General features: G+C 28.7%; 1 protein-coding gene across 2 annotated transcripts in view; it reads left to right on the forward strand.

Annotated features, from left to right (window-relative positions):
* The window catches only part of LOC107443916 (uncharacterized), a 42031-nt gene extending 15792 nt beyond the window's left edge, over window positions 1-26239 (forward strand). Inside the window, exons 6-10 of one of the 2 annotated variants that reach the window (XR_015431919.1) lie at window positions 6620-6810; window positions 15903-15956; window positions 18740-18938; window positions 21619-21925; window positions 21958-26239. Coding sequence is in view for 1 of the 2 variants with exons in the window: in XM_016057943.5 (XP_015913429.2) it covers window positions 6620-6810; window positions 15903-15956; window positions 18740-18938; window positions 21619-21831 (657 nt within the window). In the remaining variant the exon portion in view is untranslated. Of the gene's footprint in view, window positions 1-6619; window positions 6811-15902; window positions 15957-18739; window positions 18939-21618 lie in introns of both variants that reach the window. The other variant, XM_016057943.5, reaches the window with a different exon arrangement.
* The last annotated feature ends 395 nt before the right edge of the window (window positions 26240-26634 follow it).

The following is a 26634-nucleotide window of genomic DNA, read 5'->3' on the forward strand; positions in this document are numbered from 1 at the left end:
ATTACACTTGTCAAATATTTTCTGCTGAAACGTAGATGTATTTTAAGAATTAAATGAGCCTTTAAATCTTGACTATATTTTGGAACTGAATACATTTTTGACTGTCTGCATACGTCCTCATCTGGTTGTTCATACACAGGACATGGTGCGTAGTGTTTTTTAAAAAGTTCTTAAAGGTGTTTATTTTCAATTTTTGTTTTTTAAAACACTTAAAGGTGCTTTTTTATGGGGTGTTTTTTAAAACCCTTAAAGGTGCTTTTTTATGGGGTATTTTTTAAAAGTACTTAATTTTTTTTTTCGAAAATAAGACTTTTTTACCATGTCAATTTTTGCTGCATATTATGTAAAAACATAATTTTCACATTGTTCTATTCTACACTTTCAACCGTCCCGCAGTGGACTGATCGTTAAGACACGGTTCCCAGCAGATCACCGAAGTCAAGCATCATTGGCTGCTGTCAGTGTGCGGGTGAGTGACCACTTGGATCAATCTGCGTAGGGACCGAGGGTGTGCGGTATTGGTCCTCGTTAAACTGTTCTACCGTAAAGTGCTCGACTTCGCATGCATGCCGTTGGGCTACCGAAGCGGGGGTGTCATCCCCTCTGCAGAGGATCAAAATTGTGATGGCTTGTCTTCGGATCATTCTCAGGGATGTTTCCCAGACCGTCGCCAATAGCCCATTGTGCAGCTCTAGTGCGACGTAAATGAACTACCTACTTACACTTTCAGCCACAATCTTTTTTAGCATTTTGTCGGTCCTCAACGTAGGATAGCACCAATCGTGTTACATGTTTGATGACATATTTGGGAATGACTACTGAGCTGTTTTCGGTGAGATTTTTGCACTCTCGTGTGCAACTCTGCTGCATTTTGCAAGATATTCTCAATTTCAGCCTTTATTTTCCACCTTCTGAAATCAAACTGAAAATTCGATCTTTTTATGGTAGCAAATATAATAAAAAAAAGTTTTTCGTCAGAAACTTGTTGTTTTTTCATGATCATGTTAAGTCATTGAAAAATTTTTTGCATTTTATTAATGTATATAGTGCTGAAAAATATTTTTTGATTACTTCAAAGGTGCTTATTTTTTGTTGAAAGATTTGGCTATGCACCATGTCTTATTCATTCATCATTGCAAAAAGCACATACAAATTCTAGCTCATCAATATTAGTCAATAAATCAGAGGCTGTTGCAATTAATTTTCTGTTTGGCTGTCGTTAATTGAGCATGCGAGGGGGAGAAAAAGGTAGTAGAATCATTTTCTTGTTGAGGCAAGATAATTTTCTCTAGAACTTAGTTGTTTAAGCAAAAAAATTAATAGTTTTACAAAATAACTTCATAACAACATATTCTTTATCAAATTCTGAAATTAAATTGGGTGGCAGTATCTTTATAAGGATTGGGCATAAGATTCTCATAACTTTTTATTTTAACAATTAAACATTCCAGAGTATGAATTTTTTTAATTTTGTCCTACATATTACTAAATCAGAGTTCTCTCTAGGAATAAAAAAATGCAGGCGTTTCTTCTTAACACCATAAAAATGTATCAAAATATTTAATATAAATTAAAATGTCTAATAATAACTGAATTTTATCCTCAACAAATTTTAAATTACTCTTATACAAACTAAGGTAAACAACGTTAAAGAGCACAAAAATATTATTAAATGCAGACAGCTGTTTCGGATGCTCAAAGGGCAACCTTCATCAGTGCAACAGCTGTTGCACAACTGTTGCACTGATGAAGGTTGCCCTTTGAGCATCCGAAACAGCTGTCTGCATTTAATAATATTTTTGTGCTCTTTAACATTGTTTACCTTAGTTTGTATTTTCGCACAAGGGTCGCCCACTTGTGTATTTATTCTTATACAATTTTATGTTTGTATTTCAAAAAGTAATTCTCTCTCATTATCAAAATAAGAGAGCAATTTGTAGTTTATAAAAATAATTAAGAGCATGCCAAAAGACAATCTCTGCATATTCTTTTTTTAAATAAAGTAAACAAAAGAAAAGAAGGATAAATTGATAAATAACTTGAAAGCTTTTTTCTCTAACTTGAACTGAAAATTATGAGAAAATGAACATTTGAAGGTGAATTTTTTTTTTTAAAAAAAAAAGGTATTTAACTTAAAAAAATAGTTCTAAATTTTTAAAATCAATTTATTAGTATCCTCCTGTAAAAAGATGTTAAGAATTATCCTAACAAAGTAAATATTTGTAATAGTATTTAGAATTAAACCTATAAACTCAGATAATTTTACCAATGTGTCATTACTATTTTAACAGTGAATTAATTTTTTTCAAAATGGATTATGAATAAAAAGGCAGTGTTTTTAAGGGATAGCGGCTTATTTTTACGAAACGGGTAAAGAGGGTACATTTATTGGGATCAAAGGGCAAAACAGGACAGGCCGCCTTTTAAAAATCGCTTTGGAGAACCTTGTTCTGAATGCTTTTGCTCATTCATATTTCTAAGAGGGAGAATATTATGTAAGTTGCTCATATGAGCAGTAATTATTTCTTTATTACCTAATCTTTTTTGCAATATTGAAATTGCGCTTTCGTAGTGAGCACTAGTCAGTGTAAGACCTTCAATACCGCTCCTCAGAGCAACTATGATTTAAAATTTTTAGTGATTATTTTGTTATTGTTATACGCAAAATAATTGTGACCATATTAGTTAGAAATATTAATTACAATGTTGTTTATAGCTAATATTAAGCATTATTTATACATTTTATCTGAGTTTTGATTACTATATATAAAAAAGAAAAACTGCTTAAAATGAAAATAAAAAATCCCATTTAGATAATTTTACAAAAAAGGGAAAAAATCATAATTGTGCAACCAATTATGTTGATTTATACAATTCTTTTGCTACAATTTTTAGGTTTAACTGATTCTATTACAATATTTTTTTTCTTTCTTTTTACACTGATCATTCTGCTTTATGCTTTATTTTCAAAATAAACTTAGTGTTCAGTATTGTCTTTATAAATCATCATTAAATCTTTTTTGATGTTTTTATTTTTATTGTAAGCACACGGGCTTGAGATTCTTCTGACTTTCTCAACTTTAAATTAAATTTCTAAACTTTATTTCCTTTTCTTTTTTTAATCATGATTTATGTATACAACTTAGCATTTTGTTGGACTGTTAATGTACATGTAAAAAAAAACAAAAACTTTTATTAAGTATAGACCAGTGCTTCCCAACGTGGGGCCCAAGCCCCACCGGTGGGCAATTTGATTGTAAAGGGGGGCAATTCAAAAATGGACTCGACATGAGTTTAAACCTTTTGCTCCGTGCCATTTAAATGCAATGCGTGATTTCGGTGACAAAATCGAAGGAAAAAAGCAAATTCTTAAATAATTGCGATCAATAAATATTATGCGACTTAGGGATTTTTTAAGCGACAAACCTGAAATGAAGTATCTGTTTACAGTCGATGGTAAAGCATTTGTGAGTTATTTAGCCAATATCTTAAAAACTGAATATATTAAATAAGAAATTTCAAGGAACAAATAAAACTCTTGTTGATGCAAAAACGAAGATATTTGGCTTCATTACCCTTATTGAGTTATGTCAGAAAAATATTAACAGCAAAAACTTTGAACAGTTTCATTGGCTCCAAATATGTGAAGTAAATGATACCGCTTTACTTGTTATTGTCTATCATCTGAATATTCTATCGGCTGATTTAAAAGAAAGATATTCTGATTTAAAACAAATTTATTTTTCAACATGGACATAGCAGTCCATGTTAGTGGATTTGTCTGATATATCAAATATATCAAGAAGAATTTGCTAAATGATGAGACAGTTAGAACTTTATTTAATATGAAAGAAGTGATGGCATGGCTTCGTGAGGAAACAGAAAACAAATATCCAAATTGAATCAAATGTGCAAGAAAAATATTGTTACCGATTCTGTCTTCATATTTGGCTGATTGTGAATTTAGTGCTGTAAGTGATTTTATTGGTAAAAAAAAAGAAATCGTCTGGATATAACACAACGGGGAGACTAACCAAATTGGAACCTAAGATAAAATCTACGTGCAGCAAGCATCAAGGGCAAGAATCTCACTAAATTAAAATATTAAATTATTATAGAAAAATCTTTATTAAAATTATTTCGAATTTGAATTTTAGTTTTTCATTATATGTTCGGAAAATTTACTTACTTTGTTTCGCTAACAATTTCCTAAGTTTCTTAAGTGAACAATTTGATTTTTTAATATTAAAAATTATGTATATGTTACATAGGGGGGCATAAGAATTTTAGAAAGGCTTAGGTGGGGCATGGTACAAAAAAGGTTGGGAAACACTGGTATAGACCAATAATTAAAATAATTTCTAACTGAACAAAGTGATTTCCCATGCTTTTTTATTTATTTTTTCATGATTTGAGTTGGTAGGTTCCGCCCCCCCCCACTCATAATGTGATATTATATCTTGAGTACATTACTTATAGCTATTAGGTGATAAACTCACTTTGACAAATCAAAGATATAATTTATGATGAATATATTCTTATATAATTTATAAGAATTTGGAAATTAACAGAGTAATTATTACTAATAATGCAAGATTTTTTTTTAATGTATTAATGTATATGGAGAAGTTTCAATGGAAAAAATAATTTCATTTAAACAAAATCACATGAATCAGACTCCTCAAATGCGTGTTTTGTTTCGAGATTAAGTTGTAATAAATAATATTGCGTAAAAAATGTTGGATTTAAAAACTATGGACAAATCAATAGCAATATTTGACAAAAATTAAATAGAATAATTGCCTTGAAAAGTAAATATTCAAATAACGTGATATTTAAAAGCCACATGGAAATCAGTATCAATAACTGCCAAAAATACAATCAAAACTTTACATCGATTTATGATATTATGGGCACGTCAAAAGGTGATTATCTAAATGCATAATTTAAATTTTGGGGTAAATTTCTGTAGAAAAGATAAGAAAAATTTCTTACTTTTCGACAGAAAAATCTTTCTGCAAAACTCTTTAACATTCTGCAACAATGTCGCTGCGATTCTGCCCTGGGGATACCCATAAACCCACATTATTTACTCTGAGAGTGTAAACAATCGATTTGCAGTCAAGAAATTTCTGTAGCAAAGTTATTATTTGTTTAATTTATCACAAAGAGATTAAAAAACTACCCAGTCCAAAATTGCTAAATTAATTAGTTATGATCTAGAAAATTTTCATTTAAGTACCTAAGCACATATTTTTGTGTGTCTAAAAATTATTTTTTAAGCATATTAAGATTAATCTATTGCCATGTTTAGTTCTTAATAAGTTTATAGATATGTGAATGATAGCACAAAATTTTACTTTATACAAAGCCTTATGTTTATAGGTTTGTGTTATATATTTGGACAGTTCAATGAGCATTGAATTGTGTTGATCAATAAACAAATAAACTTTATGTAATGTATATGAATGGGACGCTGTAATTATATTGGTTGGTACTACTCAAGAGCATATACTATATCAAGGATCAGCAGTCTGTCTAGGTTTTTTGAGAGGTACCTATTTTGTGAAAATTTAGACATAAAATTCCATTTTCCATAGTTAAATTTCAACTTGCATTTAACAGTACTAGAACTAAAAGTTTTTTTCATTATGAGACCATTTTTGACGAGATCATACAGAAAAAAGTTTTATAGAGAAAAAAATTTCATAAAAAAATAAAGGTCTAGTAGAATAAATTTACAAAGATAATGTTCAAATGTTTAGAATGATGTTCGAATTTTGACTTGCTGATTAATTTATAGAGAGAAAACCTCTTCATTTCATTTTAAAAAACTCTGGGATTTGTATTTTTTTATGGGGATAAAAAAAAAAAAATTTTAGAAGTAATCTAAATCTTAGAACTTGCTTTTTTTGAAGTATTTTGAGAAACTACCGTGTTTTCCAAAGATGAATTTTAAAGGTACCACTAAACGGTTGTAAACTTGCCCTGGACAGAACCCTGTAGATGTTTATTATCTGAATTTATACAAATATGAATGGAGTACCATTATCAGGGGTCTGTCCAAGGTAAATTTACTACCGTTTAAGCAATACCTTCACAAATTCAACTTTAGGAAAAACGGTAGTTTCACAAAATACTTTTAAAAAAACAAGTTCTCAAGCAAACCTTGTTCTCGTTACAATCTATGAAAAAGAGGATCTTTTCTGCCAGCTGTCTTTTACGAAAAGATAGCAGGAGTTTGGTCAGAAAGTGCAATGTGGTAAACCTAACTGATTGCTTACGTCATATGAAAGCGAGCTTTTTTTCAGTGAGTTTTTTAAAATGATACTACAAGGCTCTCCCTTTATAAACTTTACAGGAAGTCAAAATTCGAACATTATTCTAAACATTTGAACATTATAAACACTATTGTAAATTTATTCAAACAGACCTTTATTTTTTATGAAAAATTTTTTTCTTAGTGAAACTTTTTTCTGTATGACCTAGTCAGAAATGTTCTCACGATGAAAATAACTTTTAGTACTAGTGCTGTTAAATATATGTTTTTATTAAATTCAAATTGAAATATGCTATCCTGTATGTCTTGACAGTTTTATTTATTTATTGTATTTTCCAGAGTGGCATCACCAGTGATCATCACTTCACAAGGAATTTGTTTGAAATTGATGAAGCTGACCCCAACTTCTTAAATTTAACGTGTGTTTACATGTACATTTCAAATGCCACTGTGCAGTACAAGAATGAATCAGCACAGCTTGCTCTTCCCCCTAATGGTGAAGGCACCACTTGTGGAAATGACTCTGTTTCGTGAGTTTTTATTTATTTATATAAAGCACACAAATTTTAATAAATCTTTTCTTTTATTGCCATCTTTGATTTTAGGTAAAGATTTTGATTTTTTTTTCCCATAACTGCAGTGCATCTACCACTACAAAAATATAATTCCAATTCACTAGTATATAAGACATGTTAACTCGATTCTCATTTGATTCTCTCAACTCGATTCTATGTTGGGGTACCTTTATCATAGATGAAGGTTGACTTACCCACAACTTTACCCACATTGGTGATCTTCCGACGTGATATGAACACGCCTACCTTGAAAGAAACTCCCACTTCAATTTGAACATGTCTACTTCGATGGATGGTCCACATTGAACAGTTGACTTGCTACTTGTGACTGCGACATTGTCCTCCTCACGCTGTTGCTACTCAGTCTCAATCACATATAACGTATTCACTCGACTGCTAAAGGCAACACAGGGGCAACCACGACTGTGAACTTAATACAGGGTTGCCACAGGCTACTAAAATGCAACTGTTTGCTACTATTTTCAGCCTTAGGCAACTATGTCGACTTTTTTTGCCTGAAAAGGCTAAGAAAGCAACTATTTTCAGGAATAGGCGACTATTCGGAGACTTTTTTTACTCTTGATGAAGTTTTCTGAGCAAAAATGAATGTTACTTTTCAGAACGTTAATAAAACAAAACAAACTTTTATACAATCATTTATGTCCAAAGAGCCAAAAATTTAAATTTCCATTGGATTTAATAAAGTACTTGTTATATGAGCCGCTCAGAAGCCAATGCGGTTAAGTCCATTTTTTGATATTTTCTGATTTTTGGAAATTTTGATGAAATAAATAATAATCTTCTAAGTTATTAAAGGATTAACTCGTTGGTTACTTTTTTCTAGGTTAGACAGCCCTTTTTTTAATAGCTTCTGAATATATTGTACAATAATTTCAGAAGCCATTGTGAATAAGTCCACTTTTTATATGTATTTTTTTACATAAATTTCTTATCTTTTTCAGCTGCCAAAAGGTATAAGTCCTAAAATTTTCAAGATGCTGTCATTATTTCAATAAATACTTACGTTTTTATTTAGACATCCTGTACATATCTTGTTTTTTTGCAGAGTTTACACCTCGAAAAAAGACTTTATACACTTTTCTAATTAAATTATTAAACCAAGAATTTTAAAAACTAATGTATCAGAAAACATTAATTTTCTCAATTTCTGTGTTTTGGACTTAACCGCATTGGCTTCTGAGCGACTCATATGTTCTCTCTGAGGGGCAGTTTTGTTATTTTTAATTGTTTTTTCCTTCTATTAACATTAATATTTTATTGTAATTCGACTTTTATTTAGGTACCTATTTTCTAATATCCATATTTCTAATTTTCTATTTTCTAATAACCTTTTACATTTGTACAAAACCTTTTTTTAATTAACCTTTTTTTAAACCTTTTTTTTTTCATAGTTAGGACTGGACGATAAATCGATGTATCACGAAATATCGATTTAACGCATATATCAGTAGGCCGATGTAGTGACTTTCGTTTTAGGCGATGCATTAGAAATCTGAATTAAGCCGTCGGAATTAGATTGCAATCGCGGTTTAACGATTTAAGGATCCTTGACTAGGCTGTTACCACACTAACGAAGACGATTTTGATTTCATCTAGATGAAGAGATATAGATAGCGTTTTGCTATTAAAATGATGTTAGTTTTGTGATGTTGAATGACGAAGAATGAATTGAATCAGAACTCCCGGTTTCGTGCGAGGATCAGCGTTGTAATGTGGAACGCAATGCATAGTTTCTTTATGTCCATTTTTGTCTTTGGGATTCTGCATTTTTTGAAAATTATTTTCAATGGGACTAAGTCATTTTGCAGTCGTTGTGCATTTTATTTCGTCGGAAATAATTGTCGGGTTTCTTGTAAATTATTTTCAGTGAAACTTTTGCAGCGATCGTTTCGTTCTGCATTATTTCATAGCATTTTTTTTCTGTCTGGGTTTAACGATTCTTATCAATTATTTTTAATAGACTTACTGTTACTTTGCGATTGCTGCGCAATCGCTGTTATCTTAAATTTTCGTTCTGAACTCAATAGATCAAATCATTGTGTTTCTTCAATTATTGTTTTTTATTTTAAGTGATACAATTTAATAGGGGTATTTTGTATTTAACTTTATTATAAAAAGTTAGTTTTTTAAAATTTATTGAATGTAGTTGATTATAATAATTTGATTGTTTTTCAACCAATAAATGCTCAGTCGTTTTTAATTATAGCAAAATTAAAACAAAGCTTACCTTTATTTAATTTGCTTTTATTTTTGAGAAAATGAAAACAAAGTTTTAAAAAAATTTGGCTATTAGTTAAAGCAAAAAATTTTTTTAATTAAATAAAAAGTTTAGTAATGTTTTGACGTTTTTAATAATTTAACATTAGTACTTAAAGTATTTTTTTAAAACTTTTATTAAAATTCTTTCAATGCTTGTTTGTTTTATAATTTGTTTGATAGTCAGTATCATTTTTAAACAAATAAATCTTTAGTCGATTTTATTTTTAAAAATGAAAATAATAATAAATAAGTAAAAATATTTTTACATTTATTAAGTACGGAATTTGACCATTAGTTAATACTACTTTTTATTATTTTAAATAAGTAAATAAAAAGGGTCTAATGATGTTTCAAAAGCATGTTTTTTTTCAACAAATAATAAAAAATAAAAAAATATTTTTCTAAAGTGAACATTTCTTTGGTTTGCTTTCCACTTTCGTTTTTTTTCTTTTAATTTTTAATGCAGGTATGTAAAATAATTTGTTACACTGTTATTATTTTTAAACCAATAAATCTTAAATCATTTTTAATTTAAGAAAAATGAAATAAAGCTTGGGTTTGCTTTTACTTTGACTTCTTTATTAATTTAATTGAAAAAATTAAGCAATGATATTGATGTCATAGTAGAATATGTTTAGAATTAATATTTTCTTTTGCACTAGATTTATTCCTTTTTATTTATTTTTGATTGATTTAGCGATTTCCCATAGGTAATTTTTGAGCATATACTAAATTGCGATACATTACTATATCGTGATGTCTAACTGTCGATGTATCACAATTTAAAATTTCTGACATCACCCAGTCCTAATAATAGTATTTGACTATTAAGTTATCATTTTAGTTATTTGGCTACTATTTTTGATAAATTTTTGTTCCTGTTCAGGCAACTATTTTCATAGTTTTAGGCAACTATTTTCATGCTTGAGGCTACTAAAAGCAACTATTTTTGTTCATTTTTTACTGTGGCAACCCTGTTAATACAGCTCTCACGATCAGCACTCAAAACTACAGTGATCTTAATACAGCTTCTCACGGCTTCTCATAAAACAGCAATGAATCAACTAGTGGTATCCATTTATCGAATTATATCATAGCTAAAATTCTGGTGAGGGAGGGGGGTACCATAGTGCATCTACGGTTACAAAAATATAATTCCAATTCACTAGTATATAAGACATGTTAACTCGATTCTATGTTGGGGGTACCTTTATCATAGATGAAGGTTGACATTATCGAAAACAACTCTACCCACAATAACAAATTTTGATGTTGATAGACTAAAGAAAAAAATCTTTTATTTTTAATCTTTATTTTTTTTTTTTTTTATTGTCTGAACTTGATTGCTAAGCAATAGAGTAAAATTAGATACTATTGCTCTCTTGAAATAGTATGGTTATCTTAAATTGATCATTTGCGACGGTGATTTTGCTTGGCCCTTTTTGGGACTGTCGGCTAATATATATAGCGTAGTAGCCTCCACCCAATTTATGATCCAATTTTTTCGAAATTTTGTCTACCCCCCTTGTTTTGAGGGTCAAGAATCCAAATATGTTAAAAAAATACATGTTTATTTAGAGAAAGTACATTTTTGTGTCTGATTTCATAACTAAATTAATTAGTATAATTGAAGTCACCCCCTGGAGCCATTATGATTGATACTTAGTAAGTGAAAATACAATCATTAGAAGTTATTCAAAATGATATATTTTTCATTTTGCGCGCTGTACGTGAAAATCTGGTTGTTAGATTGAAAGTTATTAAAGTGGTTCCATTACTTAATTTGCGCTCTTTTCAAAGGAAAGTGTATTTGTTATCAACTATATTTTAAAAAATTTTTGTTTTTAAATTATTTTTGTTATGCTTAATTTTTTTTCTTTTTTTACATTTCTTTACATTTATTAATTGAACTAATATCCAAGCACTCATGTGTATTTAGTTTGAAAGAAATTAATAGTGTATATTGTGTTGTATAATTCTACCCTAATTTTTTAAACATGAGAAAGCAAATTTCTGGTATGTTAGGTGTATAAGTCAACTGCTAAAAAAACAAAGTCTGAAAATTTCTAAAATTACAAAGAAATATATTGTCTACAAAATTTTCTTAACTTAAAACTTTCACATTGTTCTATCTAGATATGAGACATTTACTCTGAAATAAAGATTCTATAAGGTGTTCCCTCAAAAGTGCTTAATTTTCCCTTTTCAAAAATGAGATTTTTTCTTTACCATGCTGATTCTCGCCACATATTCTTCAAAAGCTTGCTTTTCAACTATCATATAGACTATTATATAGAAAAGTAAAACATTTTATCAGACAAATAATTTGGTTTTCGTTTCAGCAAATCTATAATTTTGAAGTGCATGATGCACTTCAAAATTTTTTAGATAATCTAAAACACTTCAAAAACAACTTCAAACATGTTGCAGCCACCTCCCTTGATATTAAAGGCGCTTTTGATATCATACAGTATAATTTAATTTATAAAGAAATTTCAACTTCAAATCTTCCTAAGAATTTATGTCACATGATAGAAGATATCAACAGAAATAGATTTGCAATTCTATCATTAAATCAAAGATTCAAAACAAAACATATACTCAAAGGTTGCCCACTGGGTTCGTGCATAGGTCCGACAGCTTGGAATTTTTTAATCAATAGCTTGCTCAATACAAATATGAACTATCAAATTATACAAGCATTTGTCGATGATATTATTCTTTTAACGTTTGGAAATTCAAGAAGAGATTTGGAAATTAATACCAACAACACACTCAATATTATTCGAAATTGGCTAACAAACAATAATCTCAATTTATCAATAGACAAATCTGTTTTCATCCATTTCTCCAACTCAAGCAGGGGTCCAATTTTCAAAATAAACAACCAGAAAATCTCACAAAAGAACCATTTCTGATATTTCGGGGTGATATTAGATCAGAGTCTTAAATGGGGTCCTCATGTTTAAGTCCTGAAAGAAAAATCAAACTGACTACTCACTTCTCTTTATAAAATTAATACAGAATCCTGGGGCATAAACCAGAGAGCTCATAAACTCATAAATAAAACTGTAGCCCACGGTTCATGTGCATGGGCCCAAAAAATCTCACCTAGAATCTCAAGAACTTTAGACTCAATCCAAAGGAAATTTCTTCTGAATATCACAAGGGCCTACCACTCCACTCCTACAGCTGCTACAAGTCTTAACTGGATTCCCACCTCTCTCAGAACAGATTGCGTCGTTGTCGTGTTCAATAATCATAACTCAACTCAAAAAAGACATTTCCTATAGCAATATAAATTATCAATACAGTGCTTACGAGGAAAAAAGAACAATACCGATTTTTCACCCTTCTCAGTCTATCGCTAATTTAATCAGTTTGGCAGAAAACAAGAATTATAATCACTTAGATCCATAAAAATTTTTTACAGAAAGTTCGAAAACAAATACTGGAACTGGTTTTGCATTCTTCAACATAAATCACTGTAATCATTACACAATTAATAATAACAACTCAGTCTTCCAAGCTGAACAACTTGCTATTTTAGAATGCATTAGATTCATCAAATCACAAACTTCATTTAAGGCATCTAAAAAATATACAATCTGGTCGGATTCTAAATCAGTACTATACGCTCTAATTGACCCAGGCATGAAAAATTCACTCTCGGCTAAAATACAAAAATTGTTCCTTAATACAAATATATTTATCTCATGGATTAAAACACATGACGACAGAACAGGTAATGAAAATGCAGACGTCCTAGCTAAATTATCGATAACTAAACAACAAAATTTATATCCTTTCCATATCTCGCATCTCAAGAATCAACTTTGCAAATCTTTATCACAAATTTGGCAAAGTTATTGAAACAATTCAGATAAGGAAAGAAGATAACATAAAATTATTAATAAAGTAGATTATTTTAAGACGATACCATCAAAACAAGAAATCTGGTTTTTAACTGGCCCTTTTCCGTGTTATTTTAAATATCTAAACATCTCAGACAATGATCACTGTACATGCGGCCTTCTGGGCACTCCAGAACACTATCTTACTGAATGCATCTATACAGCCTCGTGGTATACTTGTGCATCGAATATTACTAATCTACCAACCTGGCCAAAACATTTCATAACTAACAATACACTTAAAACTAAATTATTATTAGTAATGAATTTTCTTTCTGATAATGATAAGATTCTAAAATTTTAAATAAAAAAAATTTCTATATATTTATGATTGCTTACTTATATGTTGTAAATATTGTATATATTTTTCTATTCAATTTTTTATTTATTATTATAACATTTTAATTACTTTCTTTTATTATTTAAAAACCTGGAAATCAAAATTTTAATGAAGAACTTAATATTATTTACCTGTAACATCACCATCTAAACTTAAGGAAATCAGCAATTTAAAAAAAAAGAGTTTTTTTTCATTAACCTTTTTTTTAATAATTTACTTTTCAAAATTCATTTATTGTTACTTTTTTTTCCATATATACTTATAAAAAATATTCTTGTTTAAACTATATTCAAATAATTATTTCTGTACATTTGTAGACAAAATTGTAACCTTTCTTTTGAAATTTTAAGTAATTGCCACTGATCAAGCACGTTCCCAGGGTTGAGGTTGGCTGGAATAGCGGCCAGACATGGATTATATGGGTAAGGGTTTTACTAACCTAGGTATGCGTCTGGAAGGAAAGGTTCAAAAACAAATACTGGAACTGGTTTTGCATTCTTCAACATAAATCATTCTAATCGTTACACAATTAATAATAACAATTCAATCTTTCAAGCCAAACAACTTGCTATTTTAGAATGCATTAGATTCATCAAATCACAGACTTCATTTAAGGCATCTAAAAAATATATAGTCTGGTCGGATTCTAAAGCAGTATTATACTCTATAATCAACCCAGGCACGAAAAATTCACTCTCAGCTAAAATACAAAAATTACTCCTTAATACAAATATATTTATCTCATGGATTAAAGCACATGATGACAGAACAGGTAATGAAAATGCAGATGCCCTAGCTAAATTATCGACAACTAAACAACAAAATTACTCATATCCCTTCCCGATCTCACATCTTAAGAATCTACTTCAGAACTCTCACAATTCACAAATTTGGCAAAATTATTGGAACAATTCAGATAAGGGAAGAAGATTTTATAAAATTATTAATAAAGTAGATTATTTTAAGACGATACCATCAAAACAAGAAATCTGGTTTCTGACTGGGCATGGTCCTTTTCCATTTTATTTTAAATATCTAAACATCTCAGATAATGATCACTGCACGTGCTGCCTTCTGGGCACTCCAGAACACTATCTTACGGAATGCATCTATACAGCTTCATGGCATACTCGTGCATCGAATATCACTGATCTACCAACTTGGCAAAAACAATTCATAACTAACAATACACTTAAAACCAAATTATTATTAGTAATGAATTTTCTTTCTGATAATGATAATAATCTAAAATTTTAAATATAAAAAAAAAAATTATTATATATTTTGGAATGCCTACCTGTATGTTGTAAATAATGTACATTTCTTTTCTATTTAACTTTTTTTTTATTATTATAACATTTTAATTACTTTCTCTTATTATTTAACACTTATAAATCAAAATTTTAATGGAGAACTATATATATATATATATATATATATATATATATATATATATATATATATATATATATATATATAATTTTTATTACCCTTTTTTTTCCTTTGTATTAATTTACTTTCCAAAATTCATTTATTGTCACTTTCTATATGTCATATATATATTGTTTAAACTATAATTAATATTTCTGTCTATTTGTAAACAAATTAATATTTCTGTATATTTGTAAACAAAATTGTAACCTCCTTTCTTTTGAAACTTTAAATAATTGATTGAGGTTGGCTGGAAGTAGTTGCCAGATGCGGATTATACGGGTAAGGGTTTTACTAACCTATGTACGTATCCGCGTCTGGAAGGAAAGGAAAGTTCATTCACCGCAAGTCATTTCGGCGTGCTGTCAGTCATGTAGCGTATGATAGCATCAATCATGTTACATATTTGATGCAGTACTTAGGAGTGACTTCTGAGCTAGGTTCGGTGAGATTCTTGCACTATCATGTGCAACTCTGCGGCAATATATTCTCAATTTCAGGCTTCATTTTCCATCCTCTGAAATTGAACCTAAAAATTTCCCGATCTTTTTATGGTAGTTAATATAATCCAGAAAAAAAGTCAGAAACTAGTTATTTTATCAAGATCATGTAATGTGCTTGAAAATATTTTTTGAGTGCTTAAAAAGTACTTTAAAGGTTGAGAGATACGCACCCTGTTATCTTATCATTATTGTAAAATCTTTTTTAAAAGTGTGGAATTCTTTGTTAGCAGATTGATTCCAATACATTCTCGACTCTTGTAGCTTTAAAAGTTTTCACTTTAATATTTTTTTATGTCGTGTTAATATTTACAGGGAATTTTTTTGTCTCCAAATTTGAGTGTCAACCCTGTGAAATTTTCAATAGCCTTTGTGATTCAAATTTTTTTGCCGCACCCTATATTATTATCATATTAAATAAGTAAATAGTTTTGCTCTATCATCAAATGAGGCTTTCTTCGAAGTATGTCCTTTCTAATGGACACCCTAACTGCAATTTAAGTCTTTTTTTTTTTTTTTTGTTAATTTTGTGAAAGTAATATTATATTTACAATCTTATTTAACAATTTCTTTACGTTTCAGCTTGCAACTGACATTCGTACCATCAGGAGATTTCTTCACTAGTGTTGTTGTCAAGTAAGATTATGGAATACTTTTTTTTTTGTATCAAAGCTCTAAACTAAAATCAAGTGTTATCTCTCTTATAATATACATATCTCTCTTATAATATCCGCATGCCTGCAAAGTCATGAAAAATCAGGGAAAGTCATGGATTTTGGTATTGAACAAAATTTGTCATGAAATATCATGATTTTAACTATTATTTTTAAAAAATTCATGGATTTAGGTTGCAGAAAAATCTGATTTTTAAAATGGAATTTAACCTCCCCAATTTCACAGTATTTGAATTTGCATCAAAATCCCCACTCGGTCATATTTTATGAAAATGCTCCTGTGGTGTTCTTTCACAGTGTGTTGCCCGTGATTCAGCCATGGGGCTTTTAGAATGGCCAACAATGGTATCCAGTGGTTAAAGGCAGGTGGTTAATCCAGTGGTTAAAGGAGAATTATTAAATTTATTGTTTTGTTGGAGAAAATAGTAACTTCGGTAGGTCATGAAAAATTCTTGGAATTAGTCATGGATTTGCAAATCTAAAATTTAGCAGATACCCTGAATGTATATATATTCTTTTTTTCTTGATAATTATTTTTTGTTAGTTTTTAATAATTATGATACAGTTAAACTTTCATATAATGATAACTTGGGGACATGTACAATTTGCTCCTTAAAGTAGAGTGTTTCTCAAGCTCAATTGGGCAAAAATATAAGATATTCTCTTCAAAAATAAATAGAAAAAGTTCAAAAACGGCTTACTTTTTATATTTTTCACCCCAAATGGAATGAATATACAGTATACTCTCAAAGCTGAAGGGAAAATAAAGAAATTTTCGAGATAACAAGTTCAGAACTAAATATGTTCTAAAAAGTAGAAAAATATTACTCTAAAAAGTGGAGTCATGAAACGTAAGAATAACTACTAATAAATATGTATGTATTGACTATAGGTCAAAATACAACAATGCTAATTTTATTTTTAAAAGGTAAGGACAAAAATAAATATGCATTAAATAGAAAAAAATTGGTTTATAATAAACTTACATTGTGATTTTTCCAGAAAAAATCATTTTCTATTTCGAAAAAAAAAATCGACATAGCGAGCTTTTTTTAGAAGAAACCCTTCGAGATAGAAATTCAAATAAACATTAGGTGGATAGAGGAAAAATTATTTTTATGACGTAACAAGGTTTTTGAGATATCGAGAGTATACTGTATATATATTTCCTTGTCAGTTTTTAAATGTATGTGGAAAAGCCTAGAACAAAATACATTATCACAGAGGTAGCAGAATCAATCTGAAGCTTCAAAAATTTTAACTTCAATACTGTCAGACGGAGATTATTATTGTAAATATCAAGCTTAATCTAACATACAATTAGCACAATTGAAAAATATTAAATGTATTGCTTATACTATTAAATATATGACTTATGTAATATAACACAAAGACCTAATGTTTAAATTGAACTTAAATTCAGCTTTGCCTTAAGGGAGAAAAATCAGATGTTTATACTTATATGTTAGTTATAAGCCCATTAAAAAAGAAAGAATGAGTTTCCCATCCTTTTCAGTTTAAAGGAATAAATTGTAATTTATGGTATTATAATTTTTGCCTATTTAAGTTTCTTTGAATGAAGTTTTATTACCAACCTTTGCGTTGAAGGCAAATAAAGTAATAACCATAAAAATGGTTATTATATGTAATGGTTATTATATGTATACCATTATATGTATATATTTTTTTCAATATCAAATTTTTAAGAATTGTAAACTTTTCTTTATTTTTCGTAAATTAAAATAGAAAATCTTTTCTGTTTTGTTTTATTTTTAATTACTTGTTCTTAGTTTTTTCTGCTGGCAATGTTTTTTTTTTAAATCAAAAAAAAAACCTTGCTTTCAGAAATATTATAATTTTATTTTTAGTCTGAAAATTGTGTTGCTATTCAATTATATTTCTTTGATTTAAAAGTACAGTTACAGTTACAGTATAAGCTCGGAAATTTTAGAACTAATTGGAAACTGACGATATATACTATGTCATATGAATTTGCTTTAAGAATTTAAACCTTTTTTCATCTCTGTCGGAACATTTCAGAACTAGGAAGTCTAATGGAGAAAATATGTGCCCTTTCTCGTGAATTTTCATAATGAATTTATTTTTTTACTGTTTACCACTTCTGTCAAAACATTTTATGTGCTGCATAGTGTTTTTAAAAAGTGCTTATTTTCGATTTTTAAAAGCCCTTAAAGGTGCTTTTTTTTATTGTGTATCTTTCAAAAGTGCTTAATTTTCCCTTTTCAAAAATGAGATCTACTTTCTTTACCTACTTACTCTACTTTCTTATCATTTTCGCCACACATTATGCAAAAACGTGGTATTCACATTGTTCTATTCGACGTTCTCACAATTCATTCAAATGCAATGCATTTCGGTGCAACGTCGGTCCATAGCGCATGAAATCGTTACATGTTTGATGAAATACTTGTAGGTTCGCAAATACTGCACTGGGCCTATTGAGATTCCTGTACTCTTATGTGCAACTCTGCTGCATTTTGCAAGATATTCTCCATTTCAGGCTTCATTTTCCGCCCTCTGAAATCGATCTGAAAAATCTCTCTATCTTTTTATGTTGGCTAATGTAATCAAGAAAAGAGTTCTTTATGTCAGATTATTTTATCATGATCATGTAAAGTCTTAAAAAATTATTTTGCGATTTGTTAGTGTATATGGTGCTTTTTTGTTGAAAGATTTGATCCTGTTATAAAATTTTGTTGAGAGTATTTAAAATATGTTGTACAGCTTCCTCTTCAAGCAAGTGATGGGGTCTTGGGTGACTGAGACGACCATCAGTGTGTCCGGAAAACAGGTTCCGTCAGGTGATCTGCCCACCATCAGTGATTTCATTGAAGCACCCTTGAAATACTCCTTCAATTGTGGAGAGTTGAAATTGAAGACTACAAACGATACCAATGTCATCATCACCATGCAAGAATTTCAGGTGAGTTTTTAATTGAAATTCTTCCGCCAGTGGAACAGTCGAATATCGCTGGCTTGGAGCGAATGGGCGCATCGATCAACCCTGTGTAGGGGCCAAGGGTGTGCACGCAAAGCGGAGGAGTCTGCAGAGGATTAAAATTGTGATGGCATGTTTTTGGATCATCCTCGGAGATGTCTGTCATCAATAGCCCATTGTGCAGCTTTAGTCAATAACCTTCCTTTTAATTAAAATAATGCATGATTTTTTTTTAAAAAGAAATTATTTTTTTAAAAGGATACTGACTTAAGTTTATAATGAGTTAAATTTTTTAAGTTTAATGATGATTGAAATACTATTAAAATATATCATTACTATACATTTTAAACATTATTACTGTGTTAAAAATTGTTTTATAAAGCATGTGAGTAATATGTATTGCAAGTAAATGCTGGATTCAAATAAATGGATTTGAAATATCTCACAATCAACTACTGAAAAACAAGTTAGCAAACTAATAAAATTAATTTCTGATAAATTTATTTTGAAATGACTGAATAAATAGTGTTCCTTTATACCCTATATTTGCTGTACATTTTTATGATAGATTCTGAGAATATAGTTTTTTTTACTATACCTTGTGGAGTACATGTGAAAGTAGCTTATTTGTGGTGAAATTTTAAATATTATTAGTTACCAACAGCATTGTGCCAGATCTTACTGAATACAGTTGATCTTTATTTTGATGAGAGGAACGACTAAGTACGTGTTTTGCTTAATTTAATAACGTAAAGTGGTTGAAAAGAGCAGCAAGTAATACATTTTTTTAAAAAAACATGGAAAATGTTTTAGCTTTATTATTTATGTCGGAATTTATCATACAGTTCTGTGTATGTAATAAATTAAAGCTGTTATGAAATGACATTTTAAATTATTGTCTTTTTGGATTTTTCAGAATTCAAAGTAAAAATTCAATAGAGTTTTTGATGTATATATTTATGTGTATATAGAAAGTAATGTTGTTAAAAAAAATGATAATGTACAGCTGCTAACTCTACTGGATTTTACCAGTTTTTCCTGGTTTTTCTACATTTTAAGAATATTCTCGAAAATTTCCTAAAAAAAAATCCCTATTGAAATAGCATTTTTGCACACATTGCTTGCTTGAAAATTTAAATAAGTGTTTAGTAATACATAATGAATCGAGCCTCATTTATAAAAATCAGTTAAAACTTTTTTTTGTTCTAAAATGTTCAGTTTATTTTTACTCAGAGCCTTCTTTTTAAATTAATTAAAGACTTTTAAGTACCTTAGATAAATAAAATGCCTATTACTATTCATAATAAGCATTTCGAGTTCATTTAATGTCAATTATTACTGAAAAATATTGCAGTTTTTCTGTTTTGATGCCAATAAAAATCCCTACGTGTAAAATATTTAGTACATTATGCAACAATTATCATGAAATTTATATTATTTTGTAAAATCTGCTGGATTTTTTTTCATGTCCATGTTGGCAGCTATGATAATGAAAGTCCTTAAAAATCCTGAATTTTAAAAAATCACCTTAAAATCACATTTTAATTAATTATTTCAATTTTGTACTTTTTCTTAAATTATTTACTTTTTTAAAAGGAACTTATCATATTACAGCATAAAATAGCTGTTGTAAAGATAAATTTAGATTTAAAATTTTTCACAACGCTAAACTATTTTTTTTATTCATAATTTGTGAGTTAATTATTCTATAGAGAAAGATTTGTTCACCTTCAGTGCTGGTAATGTATAAGGAACCTGCTTCATTTTGTTGTTTCAAAAGTTTAAAAAAAATATCTGTAAAATTGATCTGAAAGAAAATGTAAAAAATCAACATACTTTTTTATTTTTTATAAATACAAGGAACTAAAACAAAACCTATTGCACAAGCTCTAAGTTGAAATTTTAATTTTTTTATGTGTAAAAAATATTTAATTTACCATCAGTTTACTATCCCAAACTATCTTGGGTCAATTAAAAAAATTAAATATTAGTCTTCGTTCACATTTGCATGATCTAAAAAATCATCTGCATTACTTTCACTTGCAAACGCCATATTTTTTTTACTCTTTTTTCTATATAAGTTCAGCTACCATTGTATATACAATTGCAAAAAAACACAAATAGCAAAACTCCCAATTGGCAAACTTCCAATCACAGCAGATTATTATTTTTTGCTTTGCTTCCGGCCGAGTAAAAACGTAATAAAACAAAACATATTGACAAATTCTGCTATGCCGAGTTTACTCGAGATAATAAATATTTGCAATATATTGTCACATAGAATGAACTAGTTCAGAAGGTTGAAGAGATTTGTTGAACACCTTCAAAGTACAGGGAACAAAGCAACTGGTGTCTCGACTCGAGACACCTAGTCTTTTGTAGGAATAATAGCCGAACAGGAAATGATAAATTAGAACATTCTAGAAGATACAGAAATAATAAATAAAAGCTTATTTTAGAGTTTTAAATTTTCTTAGAGTTCTCAGGATACAGCTCTGCGTCTCTGTCTTTCCAGACCGACGACTCCAACCTCTCGGTCAATGTACGTACCCGAGTTAACTCCGGGAAGCGGTTAGAGGTGCTTATTTTTTGTCGAGAAATTTAGCTATGCAACCTGAAATAATTTCCTGTTCTATCCTCTAAAACTTGCCTATTTTTCTTTCAGGTTCAGCCATTCCCTACTGATCCGTCTGGTTTCAGCGAAAGTTTTGACTGTGTCTCGTTCTTCACCGTCCCCATCTGGATGGGCGTGTTTGTGTCACTCTTGTTTATCATCATCATAAATATTGGCGTGTATGCTCTGTTTTCTGTTCACACTATGGACAGATTTGATGATCCTAAAGGGAAAACTATATCTGTAGCAGTCGGCAGTGATTAGTCCAGACGCACTCTTTGTTTCAGGGTGTTCATTTTAGTGACCATTTCTAGTCTGCAGATTCTGAGTAAATGTTTAAATACAATAGCTGCCAACTCTACTGGATTTTGCCAGTTTTTCCTTTGTCTACTGTTTAAATTAAAATTCTCCTGGTTTTTGTACAATATAGAAATTTTCCTAAAACTGAGTAAGTTTCCTAAAAAAAACCTTTGTTGAAATAGAATTTTTGTACAGATTATTGCTTTGCTTGTTTGAATATTTAAATAACAGGGTGCATAGTATTTTTAAAAAGTGTTTAAAGATGCTTATTTTTGATTTAAATTTTTTAAAAGTCCTTAAAGGTGCTTTTTTTGTTTGGGATTTGTAAAAAGTGCTTAATTTTCTATCTTTTAAAGAGAATTTTTTTCTTTTCCGTGTTGATTGTCATTCTAAATTCCAAAAAGTGCATGATTTTCACCATTTTTTCTGCAATATTTATCAGTAGCTAGCTTTTTTTTTATCATGATTAGTTTTTTATCATGATTAGATGAAGTTTGTGAAAATGCTTTTGAATTTTATTGACTTTATATTCATAAATTAAGAACTTTAAACAATAGAAAAGAAATGAATTTTATTACTGCACAGATCCTAATTCTTTTTTTTAGAAAGTGGTTAAAAATGTTTTTCGAGTGCTTAAAAGGTGCTTATTTTTTGTTGAAAAATCTGACTATGCATCCAATTTTTTTTTCTGAAATTTGTTTTTATGCAGAAATCTTTAAATTAATTGGAAAAATCTTTTACCTATCTTTTATGAATTAAATGTCTATTAATATTCGAAATTATGAGTAAACATAATACATAACATTTTAAGTATGTTTAATGTTCATCATAACTGGAAAATATTACAGATTTTGTATTTTGATGACTATAAAATGTGTAAAATATTTAGTACATTATGCAACAATTATCATGAAATTTATATTATTTTGTAAAATCTACTGGATTTTTTCCTCGATCCATGTTGGCAGCTGTGGATAAAACATGTAAAAAAAATTCTTTTTGTATTATCTCAAAGCAGGAAGTTTATATGAAGCATAAAATTGAATCGTTATAATGTGATTGATTGTTGTGAAAAGTGTTGCATATGGGATCCTTAGATTCGTTCATTGTTGTCAAACTTATTCACTTTTTTTAGAGGTTCCTAAACCTTCATATTGTATCTTAAAATTCGAAACATATATAATTGTTTAGAAAAGAATTGTTAAATTGCTTAGTTAAGCATATTTTAGTAACACATTTTTAGTATTTGCATGAATGTAATTTGTGTGTGTATATATAAAATTAAAAACTGAGAAAACATGGGAAAAAATAAATAAATAAAAATTTATAATTTTTTTCTTCTGTTATTAATCTTTAATTTTTTCCATGATTTCTCTGTATGTTAACTTAATTTATGAGTTCTATATACTTGCAGCTTATGTGCAGCGAATAAAAATTATTAATATTCTATATATATATATATATATATGGGTGATTCTTTTTAAACATGACAATTCGGAAATTTCTTCAAATTTAAAGTCTTCAAAATAATATAAATTTTTTTGTTTACTTCTTTAGTTACACTTATTAATATCTTAGAGACAGCAGTGTAGTTTAATGACATTTGCTCAAGAAAAAAAATAAAATAGAAATTCACCAAATCTTGAATGCCAGGAAAATGACATATTACCTTAGAAGTTTAAATAAACAGTCATTTTAAGTTAATAGTTAGTAACTCAACTTAAGCCTTTATGTTAGATGGACCATAAATTGCTTAAATTAATTCTTTTTATCCACTGTAGGAAGTATCAAAATTTTTTTGTTGTTGCTGATATGTACAGAATAAAATTATACATAATAATCAATCATTAGATAAATAAATAACTTTGATTACATCCAGGCATATTACAATCATACATAAACTTGGTTAATATTTGCTTTCCCTCCTTACAGTATTAGCAGTTTGAAAAAACTTCTGGTAACACCTCAATGTCCTGGCATTCATAAGCCAGGATAATGACAAATTCACCATTTTATAGCCTTTAATTTAATATTTTGGCGTTTATATTCTGAAGAAAACAACAGAATTTCTTAAAATAACTCAGATAAATCTATGTAGTTTATGTTATTAATGATTTCAAGAAGCCAGGAAAATGACAACACAAAAACCTACTCACCTTGAAAAATTTTTTGAAATAGATTTTGAACCAGAAAATTGGTTCTTTATTCATGCAACAAGATATGTTCAGATAGGAGGGTATCTAATCAATCTATTAACATAAGATATTGATTGCTGTCTCTATCTATGTTGGTTATAAACCACTAAATAAAAGTAGCCAGGAAAATGACATATTTTCATGGGACAAACAAGTTATTGACACAGAAAATTATTTTGAACGAAGTTTTCGTAAATAATACCCCTTACGTATATTCTAGAAATGCTTACACCGGTTGAGATATAAAAAAATTAGATATTGAAACATTTATGGGAAGTTTTGAAGTTAGTTATTATTGGAAACATTGTTTGGGACATGCCAAAAGCATGAAATTTTGAAGTTCAATTAAATTTTTTAACTATACAAAACAGTCAATGCTAGTGCAAAGTCATTTTAAAATGCTAACAGCAATGCTACTTATGAATTTTTTTAAAAAAAAAGTTCTTTTAGTATTATAGTATTAGATCTTGGAGCAAGAGACAGTAAATTGTCATATTTCGTGAAAATCACCCATATATATATGACATATGAAACTTATTATTATGTAACTAATTTTTACTAGGAATCTTGAACCTTTTTTAAAGAATCTTCTAATTTGTAATTATTATGTTAAATGAAATTAAAATTGCAAGTTAAAATAAAATGAATGAAAATTAATTGAATGAAATTAAAATAGAGTTAAATTCTTTCTTATTATAATTTTTTTTTACCCACTTTACTTCTAATGAGAAAAATAAATATAAAAATATCTCTTTATGTTTCATAAATGTTTCACAAAACTGAATAGAGATAAAACATAGTGTATATATTTATTAGGTGATTAATGATTTCATAAGATGTATTTTTTCTTTAAGAAGCTTAGATGATGGCCTTTTATTAAAAAAAAAACTTGTTGTAAGGTTTTCTGTAATGTCTGCCGCAATTATTTATTATTATGTATTATTTTGTAAGTTGCACCTTTTGATTCCTCACTTGATACACTTTTCGAATTCATTTTTTCCCTTTATTTAAATACATTTTGCTGTTATGTTTATAAGTTGAAAATGACTCTTTAAAATGATTTAGTTTTGTGTGTGTAAAAAAAGTGCTACAGTCAAGAAATACGATCATTGTTAGCGTCATTTTGCTGTTATTTTTAAAGTATCATATATCGTGGTTACCACTCTACGGGAAGAACAGGAAAAACCTGTAAAATAAAAAAATTTAAGGGATAATGCGGGGAATTTTGATTTTTTTTTTCTTTACCAACTGGGGAAATACAGGAAATTTTGTTTCTCATTTTCGTCTTTTATAAAAGGGTTTCGTCTTTTATAAAGCCATTCCGTTGATTACAATCAAATTGTAATCAACGGAATATTTAGGATGATGCTGCATGTATACTAAACTATTTCATTTACCGGAAACACATGTGGAACACTGTTATTATGTTCCTTTTTTTCTCTTAAGTTTTTTCAGCAATTAGTATAGTTAGACCAATATAGCTCACACAAGAGCACAGTAATTGCTGTGTTTCCTCTTAATATAATGTGTTAAGTACAGGGAAATTTTTTTTTCTCCAGAATTTTGAGTGGCATAAATTTTTTGTCAGAAAAATATTGCATTGGTGTGTCTTGACTACATTCAAGATAAACAATCTTTAAAAAGTGTTCTGGAGAAAGGGATTTACATGCTGTCACTATGCTATTCTATATGTTTGTTTCTTTTATAGTTAACAAAATGTTTATTCATTGTGGCATCAGTTCTTTTCATATAAGGTGACTTTCTGACCTATTCATGTTTGGGTCTGATATGAATAATTACTTATTCAAGATTATTAATTCATCTAAAAAATGATTTTATTATTTCATTGTTAGGACATCTCTTCATATAAGGTGATTTTCTGACCTATTCATGTTTGAGTCTGATATGAACAATTACTTAATCAAGAAGTTAATTCATACAAAAAAAGCCATTGCCACGAAAAATAAATTTTTTTCTTTGCAAACAAATTGCTGACATTTTTTCTTTGCAAAAAAAAATCCTGTCATTTTTTGATTGAATCATTCCATTTGTTGATTCCTAATTTATTTGTTTTGATGTGCTGTTCATTTTATAAATGTTGTAGTCTCGAAGCAGGATGAGTTCCTTACAACTTATATTGTGTGTGAAATATATTAAAATTTACTCAAGAACAATTATTTGGATGTTGTGGCTGCTTATTTTTATTTAATAACATTTTTTAACAATTTTTTTTAACAATTTTTTTTAAAAAAAATCATGGAAAGTCATGGATTGCTGAAAAATCTAATTTTTAAAATGGAATTTACCCTCCTCCTTAATTTCACGATATTCCGAACATCTGAATTTGTAACAAAAAACCTATGCCCAGTCATATTTTATTAGAATATGAAATGATTTTATAATGTTCTTTAAAAATTATGGTGTTCTTTCAAAAAATGAACGAATGAACATCATTTCTAGAGCAAATTATCTTCTGTGATTTCCACTAATATTTCTTTCCCTTTTGATGAACAAGAAAAGTATCTTTAGAATATAATTCTGCAGGAAAAAAAAAGTTGCTTTTGTAATTTTA

This window comes from Parasteatoda tepidariorum, chromosome 2, assembly GCF_982258835.1.
Source record: "Parasteatoda tepidariorum strain Cologne lab strain chromosome 2, Ptep-v5.0, whole genome shotgun sequence".
In the NCBI taxonomy this organism is placed as follows: Eukaryota; Metazoa; Arthropoda; class Arachnida; order Araneae; family Theridiidae; genus Parasteatoda; species Parasteatoda tepidariorum.